This window comes from Physella acuta, unplaced genomic scaffold (genome assembly GCF_028476545.2).
Source record: "Physella acuta isolate Inbredline_101_S28 unplaced genomic scaffold, ASM2847654v3 ptg000046l, whole genome shotgun sequence".
Classification (NCBI taxonomy): Eukaryota; Metazoa; Mollusca; class Gastropoda; family Physidae; genus Physella; species Physella acuta.
The window spans coordinates 122467-138333 of NW_026731566.1; the positions used below are offsets into that span (position 1 = coordinate 122467).

Sequence of the window (15867 nt, forward strand, 5' to 3'; positions counted from 1 at the left end):
GCCCCCCCCCCCCGAAGAGATGCCTGGAAGAAACTCTGATTGTTATCCCATTCTAGATGGCAAAATAATTATTGATATATCAATACGCATGTAGACTGAATAATCTATAAGGAAATTCGTTTTTTCTTATCACGCTTCATTAATGAAGTTCACAAATTTTCAAATGTTTTTTTTTTTGTTTTTAGAAAACAAAAAAGCAACATAAACATCTCTTTATAACATCACCACATATCAATGATAAGGGTATGCCCACACATAATCAGAGTTTCTTCCATGCATCTCTTCTGGGGGGGGGGGGGCGAAGAAAGTCTACTGCCGCCCCGAACGAAATGGAAGTTATATAGAAAAATATATACTTTTAACAGTGTCGTCCCCCCACCCCCTGAGAAAAAAGTCTGGAAGAAACACTGCGCATAATGCAGATTTATTATTACATTTCTATTCAAATGATTGTTTAGAATTAAAACATCACCTGTACAACACACTTAAAATGTGACTGAAGCTTTTGAATAAACACTTCTACTTTTACAGACTGCATAAACGAAGAAGAAGAGGTGAGCTTATGTGCTTGCTCTTCACTAATGTAAAAATAATCAAAGGAAAAATAAATGTACCAAATAATCTAGGTTTCTTTTTCGAAACAAACCTTAATGTTTATTGCAAAAGAGTAAGTCTTCCTTTTAAAATTACGTTATTTACGCGTGAATCGTGATGAAAAAAAAAATTGAAAGGAGTATAGCCCACATTTTAAAAATATATAGATCTAGTCAATTTTAAATATGAATCAATATCTTTATTTAAAATTCCACATTCAGTAAATTGCCTCCCAATTTTTAGCATTTAATGGCATCCTTAAGTTCAATCGTTAAAAAAAATCATATAGGCACTAGATTTCTACATCAATTGGTAAAATGGAGCAGATAAATACTTTAAGACAAATGTCAATTTTACTCAATTTGGAAGCAGGATGAGTGCTCTTTGTAAATGTCAAGTAGACTTCATGAGAAAATATCTAAACCACGCAACGAAATTGCTATCGCTAGTATAATCTAATCGTGACCTTATCTCTGCTTGCCGTGACCTAAACTAGAATAAACCAGTAATGCGCGGTGGTAAATAGACCATTAGTAATAGTTGGAAATGAGCCAACGGATATACACCCACCCCCACACCGTAGTAGTTAATGGATCCCATACATAACGTCACATCCGCACGTAGGCCTAGAAAATAATTGGATTTGTGCCAATCATTCCGAAAGCCGCACCTAAAGTTTCTTTGCAGCGGTCAAGGTAGTTTCAGCTAGTGGAAAACTTCACCAATACCGCTTCGAACCAGTTTCAGCTGCCCTAGACCGGTTCTCACCAACTTGACAGCTTCAAGTATTCAGTGAGATCAATCAAGGTTTTTATTATTCGTCGACTGGGTTCTCGCTGCGCGAGCTCTCATCTTTTTTTCGCTCAGTGCGGGCTGCATAACCCACCAATGAGTTCGTCTGCTGATTCGTATATTGTGACTTTTCGCTTTTGCTTGTGTCAAGTGTATTAAAGCTAGCTATATGCATTTTATTTTCCCCTTGCAAACTCGAGGATTATAACATACCTGGCACCGGCAAAAATTATGGAGTGCAAATATAACTAACCAATCGGAGAGCAGATATGTGTTTGTAAGATCGAAAGTAGGACGGAAATATAAATTTAGTGTATTAGCATGGCGGAATGGTGAATCGCTAATACATTTTCTTTTTCGAAATTTCACGTAGTTGTAATTACATCGTGTGTAGTTTCACAATGTGGGATTTAAATAATATGATTAATCGTTGTGTGAAGTGTGGATCTAAGTTTACATCTCCCGAGAAACCGTTGAAACTTTTACCATGTCTTCATTCAATGTGTTTGGACTGTTTGTATGGTCGAACCCCTGTTCGCCGCAATAGCCAACATGTAGAGACTGTAGTTGCAACTGAAAAGCCGGACGAGGAAAACAAAGAACAACCTGTATCAAGTATAACTACAAATGATGTAGAGGATACTATTAAAAATAAAGACGAAGCTGAACCTGATAATAACATAAACAAAACAAACGAAGAACTTGAAAATTTAGCTGAAAGCGCCCAAAGCAGTGCGACAGATGCACCGAGTGAATCCCCCAAACCCGCGCCAACTACTGCCACCACATCTGATAAAGTGGATGCAGTGCTTTCAAGTGTAGACAATGATGCTGTGAATTCTGAAAGTCACATCAATGGAGAAAATATTGAGGCAGGTCCATCGGAAACGAATACATCTAGTGATGTGGATAAGTCGCTTTCAACTAAAAATAAAGAAGAGCACGAGATTGTGGATATTAAACCTAAACCAGTTACAGGTAATCTAGATCTAGATCGGTAATCTATCGTTTGGGTACGTAAAATCGCCCGCAGCTATTAATGTACGAAAACGTTACCTCATTATCAAGGCTGTAATAGAAGTATATTGTGATATGTTTGTGTCAAATATTACAGATAGGCCTAAATGAATAATAAACCTAAATCAATGGCTAAATATATCAATATAGGCCAGAAATTAACTTTAAACAGCAGTGTCTGCAAGCAAGATTTGCTAGATTTCTATATAATAGTATATAAACAGCAGCCATTTGTAAAATAGAGTGACTTCCGCCTGAATCTCGCGCTATAAATCTATAAAAATAAAACATTAACAAGATGGCTGCTATAGTAAATGAGCATGGTAGCATCTGTTGGAAACATCATTAGTGTTCATTTATTACTGAAAAGTTTTAATTCAATTGTTTAAAAACAGGTACATAAATGAAACAAGGAAACATTTTTGTATTTTTAAAACATAAATCCTCCTCAAAATGTGAAATAATTATTAAAATGTAAGTGAGTCACCTGTTTTTCACATTACTTGTCGCGGGCGATTTTACGTACCTAAAACGATAGATTACCTCTAGATCTTCAGATCTATAAATACTAGATTCTAGATTTAGATTCTAGCTAGAGCTATGATGGTTAAACTTCAGTTCAAACATTTTGATTCAAATAACTTAGGGTCTAAGTTTTTTTTAAAATTTTAAGTAAGAATTGTGCCTATTAGATCTAGACTCTAGATCTAGAATCTAGTACTAGACAACTACCAATACTACAATATGTAGGCTACTATGTAGATCTAGTAAGCCCTAGCTACACCCTAAGTCCAGGTGTAATAACTAATAATCTAATCTAAAAAATCAAATAGATCTAGATCTACTTTAGTTATCTCTTGTTACAGATTCATCTTTAGTATTCTTTAGGTCTTACTTAGATTCTGACGCCTTTAAGCAAGTTAGTAGTTTATTCACTGTCAACACAACCTTTATTGACCACCAAAAAGAATGCGTGGATTGTGTTTTATCAATTTAGATTATCATCAGGCCCTAAACCGTTTATTTTAGATTCTAAAATTAATCAGTTCTATTAATAAACAAAAACATCTCTTGTAGACCCTACTTCACCAATTTACATTTTTAAAAATATTTTTATTTTTTGTACTCACATTTTACAAGGTGACAAGACATGATCAGGATTTGTACCTACTGTTCTGTTGCTACCTTGGGCATAACCTAATGCTAATAGCCTAATAGCATCTTAAATTAGATTACTTAATAACAGGTATAAGAAAAGTGCAGCAGTCACCTCTAACCAGTCAGTAAATAGGCCTAGATCTTAATAAGTGCCATAGTACCTTGTTTACATTTTTTCTTGGATAGTGAATATCACTATTTAATTGCAATAATTAAAAATCACAGTAATAACTAAAGATTCCATAACATTGATTTGCTTGATGATTGTATATGTCCTAACTATTGCAAAGCATATCAATATATTCACATAGAAATTAGAATCATTGTTCAGGCCCCTCACTCCACTCAATCCATTGGCAAAATAAGAAAGACAACTAGGTTATGTTTGGGAAATCCCATTTGCAGCTGTTCAAAAGGCAACCTTGCATGAGAGGTTCAGTTGAATAAGGGGGCTTATTCTAATTTTATAATGATCCATTTTGAAGTTTTGTTGATCCACTGAGTACTGCATAGATTTTAGATTAACCAGATGTTTGTTAAAATAACTTTGACAATAATATATACTAACATAAAGATTCGTTTTCACTTGCATATTAGAAAGGACCTGTACAATTGGAAAAGCACTCAAATAACACTGGAAAACTTTCAGACTGTGATAATTTTTATTTAAATAGTATTTTTCAAATAAAAACTAGTCAAATCATTTAAGTTACATTTAGCCATACTGATCATGTTTTTTTAATTTCAGAGTGCCCTATATGTCGGGATCCAATTGACCAGCCAGGCACAAGTCTAATGGACAACATGTTTGCAGCTCTAGACCCTGACCAGGCGTCCTCTCCCCAGACCAATATCAAGCACATGTGCACGGCGTGTGATGAGGGGGAAGAAGCAGGATCCTACTGCATGCAGTGTGAGGAATGGCTGTGTGATAGCTGTGTTGATGCTCACAAGCGTGTCAGGATTACTAAGGACCATTCAATCTCTCCTAAGGATGAGGTAAGGCGGGTTCATGTTTTTTTTTAATCAATATCCCAAAAGGAATTAAATAAAGCTACCTTTTCAAACCTGACGATGCATATGAAAGGATACCATGGTCCTGAGCATGAGTTAGGTACCCATCAGAGCTGGATGGGCTCAGTACTTGTTTTGATATCTTTTCCTATTGCTAAGACAAATGGGGTAGATGAATTAGTTCATCTGTTTAGTGACCTCGTCATACAAAGGATTAGTGTGGTCAGCAATATGCTCAGGACTGTACACGAGTCGGGTACCCATGTAATATCGGAATGTTCAAAAATATTTTTCCATTCAGCTGTTGACAATTCATCACCATCTTTATTTTGAAAATGTGACTCCAGTTGCGCTTTGAGCTGTTGGCTGGTTTCAGCTACTATTTATGATTTTAAGGAAAGTGGCAAATTTATATAGTTTGAAAATTGTACCCCTAACATAAGATTTAAATTTGTGCAGGAATGTCGTGCATTGGTAATAAGAAACAATTTAATATATGTTCTATATTATCCCACAATCTATTTCCTACACCTGTTCAACACATTTTCCACTAAGTAGAACATTATTATAGGGAGATTATTTTCTAAAAATGTTGCTTTTTCTAATGTATCATTCATAGAGGATTTGAATACATAAAGTATACATATTATTTAGTTCATAGAACAGTCAGGTGATTTTGCACCTGATTTCAGATTTTTCCTTTAACCTTCTGCTGTAGTTAATAACAAGGTTACCAGTGGGGAGTCTTCAATGACTGCCTAGTACCCCTTCAGGGTCCAATCAATATGCAAAGGTTATCTCAGAGAATTTCTTGCTTTGACCTTTGTAGCAGTGACAATCTCTCTTTGGTGACTCATTGCTTCACATTTACATGAAGTTCACAAGTGTATCTACAAGAGTTTTCTTTGTTAATATCTTGTGGTTGTATACAATTTTACCTATTTAGTTCTGATATTGTTACACATAATGGAAGCATCTGTGTTGATTTCTATTGATTGGATTTCTTTGTTTGGATAGTCTGTCACACACCTGTCACTCTACAAGCATGTTTAAATTGTTTATTGACATTTCAGTAATTTGATTAACTTCCATGGATAATTGAGGACATTGCTCATTTTACAATCAACAGCAGGGGAAAAGATTGTTAGTTATTGATTCTTTTTTTCTCCATTTAATTATACATTTTCTAGTTATCAATATATTTTTTTTTCACCCTTTTAATTATTATACATTTCAAAGCCAAACAACAAAGTCAATTTATTGATTTAAATAAATTATGGTGTTATTATTGTGGTTGATTGAGAAATCTTTGAGTGAGAGATTAGGTTCGGCAGGGTATAATTTACATGTCAAAAATTTGTAATTGGTAAGTGGAGGCAGGCTGGTGCATAGCACTTACGACAGTAATTTTTAACTAAGGATAACAAGTTTATAGTGATTAAGCAATTTTGTAAATGTTCTTTATAGTAAGGAAAATTTGTCTGCATGGTGTACTTGAAATAAACTTTTGTGAGTTCACAGGACATCCCCCCCTCCCCCAGTGAACCGTATAATATAATTATCTTGTCAATATATTGAAAAGGTTTATACAACACTTAGTGGCTTGCTGTGTATTTCACTTATTTGTACCTGAATATTCTTATTCTGAATACTTAAACATGTTTCCTTTTTATTACACAGTCTTAAATCTATTGCTGTGTTTACATTCATGTTCACATTTAATGTATGTTTTAAGTAAGCTTAACCATTTCTGTGACCTATCCTTGTGAAGATATTTTGCAGATAATTCTGTGCACTTTTTTCTGGACAATTAAATGAGCTCATCCATTTTCATGGGCTTGTATTTGGGAACAAACTCTAGATACTGTCCACATCTTTTTCCATTTATCTGTTAATTGTCTTGCTTTTATATTTAACAATGTCCCAGAATACATATAAAATCTGTATGTTTATGATTTAAGGTGAAGGTAGTGACCAGTAAATCACCATGGGAACAACTCATGACATGCAAACAACACAAACAAGAGCAGCTCAAGTTCTTCTGTGAGAAGTGTGAAAAGCTGACCTGCAGGGATTGTCAGTTGATGGACCATAAGGAACACAAATACCAGTTTCTTGACCAGGTAAGTCCATGAAACTAGACTTTGTTTATAATTATATTTTATATGTGTACCTGTCAGTTTATCATTTGCTATCTGGTTGTCATATCCATTCACTGTATAAAGACAAATGATTTTTTGAAGAATGTGTGCCTACTAGAGCATGACATGTGTTTGGGTATGTTTTGTCACTACTTGTTTTAGTGTACTTGACATATCTAGGGCTTCTGTGTGTAGACAATAGTGCTGAAACTATAGTGTTTAGTAAAACTTGAACTGTTTATGTAGTGGCTTTAACTTTTAAGGCACCATAAACTTATCATGTGGTACTTTTTTTCTCTAGACTGTTAATGAAGTTTTAAATTGCTGCAGATAAATATTCTGCTAATGGATCTGTTAATTTGCATGATCAGTATTATTATACATTATGTATTTATTCCAAGTATAAAAAATAAAATACATAAAACTTATCCATGAAATAAGTAAAAAAAACATTAGTACCCTTTCAAAAAAACATGGATCTTAGGTTTATAGTCAGCTGAACATTAGTATGCCTTTAATTATACCATGTAAATTTGTTCCCTTAGATAAGTTTTTCTAGTATCTCATTGACTCAATGTACTGTCTCAGGCTGCAGAACAGTACAAGGCAAGATTGAAAGGTAGCCTGGCACTAATGGGAGAGAAGAGGGCCAAGTTGGCAACTAGTCGGGAGGAGATAGAACAGAAGCTGCACAACTGCAAGGAGCAGAAAGACAATCTGCAGCAAGAGATACTCAAACAGGCAGACATTCTAGTCAAGGGAATCAGACAGGTAATGGCTAAAAGCTGTAGATGTAGTTCTGAACTTGTATAAATATTTATCCCTGCAATTTTTCCTTTTTAAGGATTTGAAATTTTGAAGTTCATTTTCTACAAATCTCAAGATGTTGTAATAGTCGTAAAAGTAAAGATTCCTCTTTTGATCTAGCTATCCATTATTAAGCAGATAGAGTTCATGTTTCTTGACCTAGGTATATGAAAGGATGGTATGGTTAGCACTATGCCCACCTTTTCTTTCCACAATGCAAGTCATTTACCCATCAGAGCTGAGTGGACTAGAATCACAATTCTGAACTGATGTCCCAAGTCTTGTCCTTTGTGGCTAACAGCCAAATGCTTCACCATTAGACCACAAATGTCCCACTTTAATAGCCATGTTGGGAGCTTTGTTTATCAGTTTTTCTTTTATCTATTTTAATTATTTTGTTTTATTTCGTTCAACTCAGGCTGTGTGGGGAGTTTTATCCAATTTGGCATCATTTACTGATGCTGCCACTAAGCGTCTAAATAAAGAAATTGATGATGTCTCTGACTTGGTGGGCAAGTTTGACCACTGCATCCAGTTTATGGAGGACATATTAAATGAAGGTTCTAGCATGTCCCTTTTGTACTCTAAAGGCAATGTTGAGACTAAATGCAGGAAGGTTTACCATACTCAGGTAAGATTTTTGAAGCGGTTTTCTCATGTGGTCATTTGTAGATCATGCCAACCTATGGAAAAAAATCAACTTGATTATCACAATTTTTAGTCCCCTCTCTTCTGTCTGCACATTATCCCCCTCTCTAGGTAGTTACTTCATTTCTAAACTTGTAGGCATGAAAATGCTACTGATACACACAAAATTTTGATAATGATAATACTTTCAGGAAATAGTCTTTGAATTTTTGAGAATAAAGAGGCGTTACCTCAATTTTAGAAAGCCTTATTGGTTTCATGTCTTATTTGTTCTTCTGTGGATTATTTTATACTCATCTGACATAGCTTAATGTTACATTTCTAGTGTATTTTCATAACCATTTATTTCAAAGCCCTAATGCTCATTTTACTAGTATTGAAAACATTTTAATTTCTTAACAGGTTGATCCTCAGTCATTGAAAGGAACTTTGTTAATTCAGTATAAACATGATGTAAATTGGCTCCTTGGCAATCTCAACAAAATAGGGGCTATCTTTGTCAATGGTGTTAGATACCCACCTGACAAAAACGGCCAGGCAGCTCGTCAAGGCCCAAGCAGTGCTTATCAGGAGTCTCGTTCTGGTTCCATGACAGCAACTAGTCCACATTTACAGCATATGGCCAATCAGGTAGAATCTACTTTCATTTTGAATTTTGTCTGGTTTAAAGTTTTGTGTTATAAAGTTTTGATATAATCTATTGCACCAGCACTCATTCTAAATATTGTTATCCAGCCCATTCCTGGTCAGAGGGTACAGTCAGATTGGTCAAAGTTTATCCAGACAGTGTCAACTAAAAACTCAGCTCCGCCCAACATGACCATGTCAGCACTTGGAGGGGCGGGGTCATTGCCACCTCAGCTTACACTGCCATCAAACAGACGCCCCCAGGGGAGTAGCATGGGACATTCTTGGCAGAGTGAGAATTTTTTTATACTCTTGATAACTGTCACGTCAGTTTTTTAACATTTTATTTTAGTTTTATCATGGTTATATTGCATCAGTTTTTTTAGTCTTGTCATAGTTTTGGTGAAATATTTTTTATGATCTCCTAGCATGTTTGACAGAATTATTTCTTAATTATCTTTAGCACCACCTGCTATATCAGGATCTACTTTCCCTGGTCACTTTGTTGCAGGACAACTACTCACACCACACCAGCAGCAGCAACAGGTAATTTTACACCTTATCTATCTTGTGCATCTTTTTTTTTTTTTTTTTGCTCATGCATTTGCATATCCGTGAAAATAAACATAAAATTTTTTGTGTTCACAATATGTTCAAAAGTTAGCAAATAAACAGTGGTTTCCTAAACTAGGTACCAGTAATTAACTATAGTAGAATTAGTATCTTAAAACAATATTGATAAACAACACGATTTTAAAAATAAGACTAGCTTGCACTAAGCTAGGTTTGCTGACTAATTGAATAAAATTCCAGACTACCAGACCAGCATTTACCCCAATGAGACTACATCACAGACCAGCAACACAGCCTGCTTTCCCTGGCCAGATGGACCACAGTAAGTGGATATTGTCACTTGATTGAGATGAGCCAAATGTGTCGTTCCTGTTAAAAATTTTACCTTGCAAAATTTTGTGTATTTATCATTTGGTCTTAATTCTTTAATTGAAGGAAATCAAAGTATGCACAGTCCACCCCAGTATCGTATGGGTGGGGAAGCCAGTGGAACTCCACGATCAGCTCACAGCACTCCTGACCCAGCTAGACCTGCCAGTGCTGGGATGTACGATGGAACAGTTAGACCTGATAGGTCTGTTTGTTTTTTTCAAATAAAATTTTGTGCATTTTATTTAGAGATGGATTGGTTTCTACTTATTTCGGCATAATTACACCAAATAATTTGAGAGTGGGGATAGCATTTTTAAATTACTGTTATGAAATGTATCTATGAAACTTGGACATGTGGTTATTAAAATTTTATTTCTTTTACAGTGGGGGTACAGCCATGATTGATGTTAAGAAAGAGAAACGTGACCACTCACCAGATTGTGTGATTATGTCGTCCAGCATGAAGACTGAAAGATCACCAGCCTTTCAAACTAGTCCTATGGTAGGTCTCCACTTCCACCAGCTTAGTTGTTCTTAGATTCCGTACTTTTCACTGTTAAGTTTTATAAGCCTTTGGTTATGATTAAAACTGTTGAATTACATTGTTTTGTTTGTATTTTTTCAGAAGCAGTCTGAAACAGTTCTTGTAAGTATATTATTAGAACTTTTGATTTATTTTAATTGATAACCTTTTTTAAACTGCATTACAGTTTTCTGTTCTTATAATAGAAAAAAATTGATCAACTACTAGTCTATTTAGGAAACCATATAATTTTCTGTTCACTACATCTTATAATAGTTATAAAACAGATTAATAACTAACTCGTTTATTTAGGAAATGCAACGCAACTTAGATGAAGTAATCAGAGCTGTTCCTATGGATATGAGCGACAATTTAGAGCAGATAAGTGGGCCCAAGTCTAGAAGTTTGGACAGTGGTCACAACACTCCTCGTACATCACCTGGGCCCTCTCATCACGACAGTGGCATTGATGGAATGCATGATGGTAGTTAGTCTCCTTTCATATTTTATTTGTATGACTGTATTAAAAAAAAATTATTGTTAAATATGAAAAGTACAAATATTTTACAAAATATTAAAGAAAAGACAGTTGTAATCTATATCAAAATTATAATTAATGAAAGAATGTACTTTAAAATTGTAGTTGTACCTGATAAATAAAAGTAAAAGCATTTAATTGAATGTGAATGAAAATTAATAAGAGTAGCTTTCATTTATCCAAATGGTATGTAAAATATTTATTTTCTATTTAGTAAGTATAACTATTAAAATCTTTGCCTGGGGTGTTATAAAACAAATGTATTCATAAATCTCGTTTGGTCCTTTTATCAGGACCACATTCTCCTACAGACCAGGAGCTAAGGGACAACTGGCAAGGTGGCAACAGTATGCCAGGATTTTCTCTCTCTCAGGCTGATGCTCAGGGTGACCCCAACGATGACTACTGTGCTTGCTGCCATAATGGTGGGGATGTCTTGTGCTGTGACAAGTGTCCTAGGGTCTTCCATCTGCAGTGTCACATCCCAGAACTGTCAGCTGTTCCAAGGTTTGTTGTGCTGTTATAAAACTGAATATTTATATTTGAAACCTTTTTAAGAAAGGAGTTTATCAGGATAGTCTGTTAGGACTGATAAATAAAAATTCTTTCTAACCCTACTTAGCCATTGTTTTTTTAACATGGCATTTGTAGCTATTATATGGTTAGTACTATTTTTAGACACTTGTATTTGATTTTTTTTTTTTGGCTTAAAATTTGAGATGCTGAACTATAACTAGTTCGAATCTTTTGCAGTGGCTCATTTGTTTGCACTATATGTGAGGGAGATAACCCTGTTAGTGCTGATGATGGCAAACGTAAAGCACCTGGAGGACTCACAGAAAATGATGTCAAGGTTAGCAAATGTTTAAAAAAAATGTCTACCAAATTCAAGAAGCTATTTATTTAAAACAGCCTTGTTCTAGTCAGTGATCTAGACTTAGTGAATTTTTACTATCAGGTTCAATAACATACTGTTGCCACAAGTGATTTTCTAAAGACAGAGTTAAAACCTTCATTAATATTTAATGTGATTGTTTCAGGTATGTGAACGGATCCTTTTAGAGTTATTCTGTCACCCTTCCAGTGTACCATTTCAGGAGCCTGTGAACAGAGTGGTAAGTAAAATTAAGTTTTTTAGTATGATTTTTATTTTGTGGTCTTTTCTGTTCAGCTGCAACAAATCATGGGAAATCAGAATCATTAAAGATCTTTGCTTAAGACAATATATTTCTACTAACACTTTAATGTTGTACAAATAGGATATAATCTTATGTTTCTTGTTCATATATAGTATTTCATTTCAAATTATTTTTTTCAGCAAGTCCCAAATTATTACAAAATAATAACCCAGCCCATGGACTTCACTCAGATAAAGTGCAAACTTCAACGCAGACACCATAATCATTACCATAGTATCAAAGGATTTCTGTATGACCTTCGTCAGGTGTTTGTCAACTGTGCTATCTACAACAAGGTACGGTTAAAATTATCTTTCTAGTATGTTATTAAATTTTGTTAGTAGTAACTTAGATTTTGTGGCCATAATTTTTTTAACCTTTCTAGACTGGCTTTTAAAAATATATTTTGTCGTTTTATTTTGTTACAGGCAGGTTCTGAGGTTGGGAAGGCAGGAAAGATTGTGAGGTCATTGTTTGAGTCAATTGTTGAACGCCTGATGCCACAGTATCTCAGCTTTGTGAAGGAGAACCCTTCCCCCTGCTTCAGTGCTCTGCAACAGAAGATAGACCCAGAAGTTTCTGGTGAAAGTGAACCTGATGGAGTTTCAGCGGCTAAACGACCTAGAGTGGACGAGTGACCATTGGAAGGTGTTTCAGGGGGATTAAAGCATTCAGTTGTTTATACTGGCTTTGAAGCCATTATTTAAAATTGTGAATGTTGTGTAGTGAAGCATTTAAAGAAGCCATTCATACTGGTTAAACTTGTGATTCCTCTGGATTTGGATATATTTCTTTGGAACATGTGGCTTGATTTTTCACATTGGAAATTACGTTTTGATTCCGTGAATTTCTAGAGTACAACTATTAAAGTTTTGGATTATACTCCTAGAAGGATTTTTTGATGGCAGACTTTGCCTTAAAGTGCACCCTAAAGAAATTGTCAATTGCACGACATAAAAACTAAAGGCATTGTTTATACAAGTATCCAAGCAAGCTAGGTGGGAGTGTATATTTTTGCAACTTCTCAGCAGCTTTGAGACTGGACTGTCCATGAATCAACTTCTGTAAGTTTTGTGTCGGGCATTAGTTTGTTGAGCCTTTTCACTGTTTGCAATATTTAGTCTGAAAATCATTCGAAAGGAGTGGTATTAGGTTATTAGGCGTATTTTTCTTAACTGTTATACTGGTCAAATTTAAACAAGGGAAAATGTGGTACGGCAGACTTAGATGACTTTGTAGTTCCTATAATTAAATTGAGCTTCATTTAATGCACCTGCATTACTATAAACTTGTATATGTGAATATGAATACATGGTTCCAGTGTACAATGAATGAGTAGATTTATAATGCACATTTAGTAGGTTCTCTCTTACCATTCCTCACCTTCATGGTCCAGGGCTAATTCACCTGGAGAGAAATGTGTAATGCACCTGACCTTAGAAATGCTTAAATAAGATTTTAACTGAACCACTTGTATGATTTGTAATACATTTTAAAACCCTTGGGTTGGTTTAGGGTGTATGTATATACTTGATACAGCATTAAAATGCTTGTATAATTTGATTTAACTGCAGCTTGTGTAAAAATGTTTTAACCTGCAGGCTAGCCTGGAATTTCTCAGGATTATCTGTTTACTTAAGGTCCATAGGGAATTTTGTCTAAATGGAACCATGTATGTACGATTTTAGGCACTTTTTAATATTAATCAGGTTCCAAAATATTTTTAGGCGATTTAAGTGTTAAATGGAGGTCTTTTTAATAGCTCTACTTAACACTGCTTGCATATTATAGGATTGAAGTTATGACTATGATTTAGAAAGTATTTGATATACGAATTCCTAAATCAAATAGAAGTAAGCTAGCGTACACTTTTGCCCGCTTTTATAATAGTTACCACAGACCTTTCTGTTTTCAAACGAGTATTAGCAATTGTTGTACTTATCTTGATCAGGTGAGCACTGTGAAAGATATTTTTTATATTATTCCAAAAGTTTTAGGCTTAGTTAATCCCAGTTTTTTCCCTGGCAAGTAAGCAATAAAACAAGTTTACCAGGACTTAATTTTTTCCCTGACAACTATTTTCACTTCAAGTCTGTATTATACTAATATGGACATTTTTAAAAGTATTAGAATATTAACTGGGTGCCATTTTATTATTATTATGAGACAAATGCCAAAAGTGTTTCTCATTTTAAACATGATTAATTTTTTCAAGATAGTAATTTCTTAAATAAAAGGTTAATTAATTTAGATTTAAAACTAAGAATGAAAAACAAAACAATAGAGAAGGTTAAAATCTTTTTATTTTTCAATATTTTTCTTTTTGTTTCTGATAAAGTTATCAGAATTGAGCTGTAGATAATGTAAATACACACAAAGCGTTGAATTTTTTTGTCACTTGTACAGAATGTTATTTTTCAATTGCATGCTTAGTTTTTTAAAAATTTTTATATTTGATAATTCAATAGAAAATTTTTAATGTCTTACTTTATATAAGAAATTTTAAACCACTTGTTATAGAAAACAAAAATATAAAAAAAAAACGAATGGAGCTGGCTTATTATACTGATTAAGTGACAGCTGTTCCATGATATTTACCTGGAGTTAATGAAGGAGCTGACTATGTGTTCATGTTTGTTATGAAATAGTTTTCTCATAGTTATTGATTTGACATAACCCTGCATACCATAAATTGAGAGTATGATGAAAAAATTGTATACACTTGGATTTTAAATTGATTAATTCATATCAAACTCTTAAAGTTGACTACAACACAACAGTAGCCAGCCCAGAGCAATTGATGTTTGCTTGGTACTGTACAGTTATATAAACCTGACATTTTATGCCAGTATTGACGTAATGCCTCGAATTTATTTATTCTGCAATTGGGTTGTATCTACCCCATTTCACTTGGTGCTGTTGGTGTATGTATGTGAGAGGATCAGTGTAGAATGTCAGAACACAACCTAGTGATCATTTCTTTAATGCTGTTGAAACTATTTCTTCCACAAAAACTAAACAATTACTCAAATTACCTACACACTCATATTCAGATATTGTTTGCTCTAATACACTCAATAGGCGTTGCTATATATCATGTTGTCAAAGTTATTTGAAGTTCCTAGGAACCTGGCTCTTATTTTTAAAATTTGAACCAGATGAATATTTTTGTCTATTCCATGGTCAATCATTAGGCATATCTTGTTAGCAAGGATTTTTTAGGTGGATTTATTGTTTTGTTAATTTGTTGCAAAATAAAATTAACCCACCAGTTTAATACATAACATCTAATTTAGTTTTAAAGAACTTGAAAAATGTGTTATTTAAATGTATTTGTTTCATCATTTAGAAAATACTGATCTTATGTTAAAATACATAAAAAACATGAATGGTATAATTTGGCACTCTTACTTATCTTTTTATAAGAATTTTTTGCACTAGTGTATCAAGTCAACCGCAATAACTATTTTTGTAATTCACTTGTAGATTGCTACATTTTAGATATGACTCTTAATTTTACTACATCCTTCAGAGATGCATTTATAAAAATAGTGCTGCCACACCTAGCATTCATTTACCACTAGTGATAATTTGTAATTAAAATGTTTGTGAAATTGTGTGTTTGGTTACTGTTTTTATTTATTTCTCCAATGTTTTCACATGCAATGAAATGTCCTTAGAACTTGATGATGTTACATGTACAACTGTCTGGCAACAAGTTATGTGGGTTTGGGAGATCAGAACTTGTTGACCATATAATACAAGAAATATTCCACTATTTATGGAAAACACGAATAAATGATTACATTTTTTACTTTGTTCTTTAAAATTATTTGTATTTGTTGGGTAGTTTACGATGTATTCAAAAATACCCTCTTAAAAAAT

The 15867-nt window shown here is 34.0% G+C and overlaps 1 protein-coding gene across 2 annotated transcripts; it reads left to right on the forward strand.

Moving 5' to 3' along the window:
- Window positions 1-1294: 1294 nt before the first annotated feature.
- On the forward strand, window positions 1295-15796 carry LOC131944378 (E3 ubiquitin-protein ligase TRIM33). 2 transcript variants are annotated; one of them, XM_059304956.1, is made up of 18 exons: window positions 1295-2364; window positions 4310-4560; window positions 6537-6698; window positions 7305-7487; window positions 7942-8154; window positions 8574-8801; window positions 8907-9090; window positions 9262-9344; window positions 9612-9693; window positions 9807-9945; window positions 10128-10245; window positions 10372-10389; window positions 10579-10750; window positions 11098-11311; window positions 11558-11657; window positions 11845-11919; window positions 12123-12278; window positions 12411-15796. In XM_059304956.1, exons 1-18 carry the CDS (start codon window positions 1788-1790, stop codon window positions 12618-12620), a joined length of 3165 nt encoding a protein of 1054 aa, XP_059160939.1. In that variant the 5' UTR covers window positions 1295-1787; the 3' UTR covers window positions 12621-15796. The 2 variants fall into 2 exon arrangements, with proteins under 2 accessions (XP_059160939.1, XP_059160931.1); XM_059304948.1 differs by having other exon boundaries at window positions 1296-2364; window positions 10369-10389.
- The last annotated feature ends 71 nt before the right edge of the window (window positions 15797-15867 follow it).

What these genes read in the sequence shown, in the direction of transcription:
- LOC131944378 (XM_059304948.1), top strand. Translation starts at nt 1,788, where the DNA reads ATGTGGGATTTAAATAATATGATTAATCGTTGTGTGAAGTGTGGATCT. An exon ending in TAGTCAAGGGAATCAGACAG is followed by an intron (nt 7,488 to 7,941) that starts GTAATGGCTAAA and finishes CGTTCAACTCAG; the next exon opens with GCTGTGTGGGGAGTTTTATC. An exon ending in AGGAGCCTGTGAACAGAGTG is followed by an intron (nt 11,920 to 12,122) that starts GTAAGTAAAATT and finishes TATTTTTTTCAG; the next exon opens with CAAGTCCCAAATTATTACAA.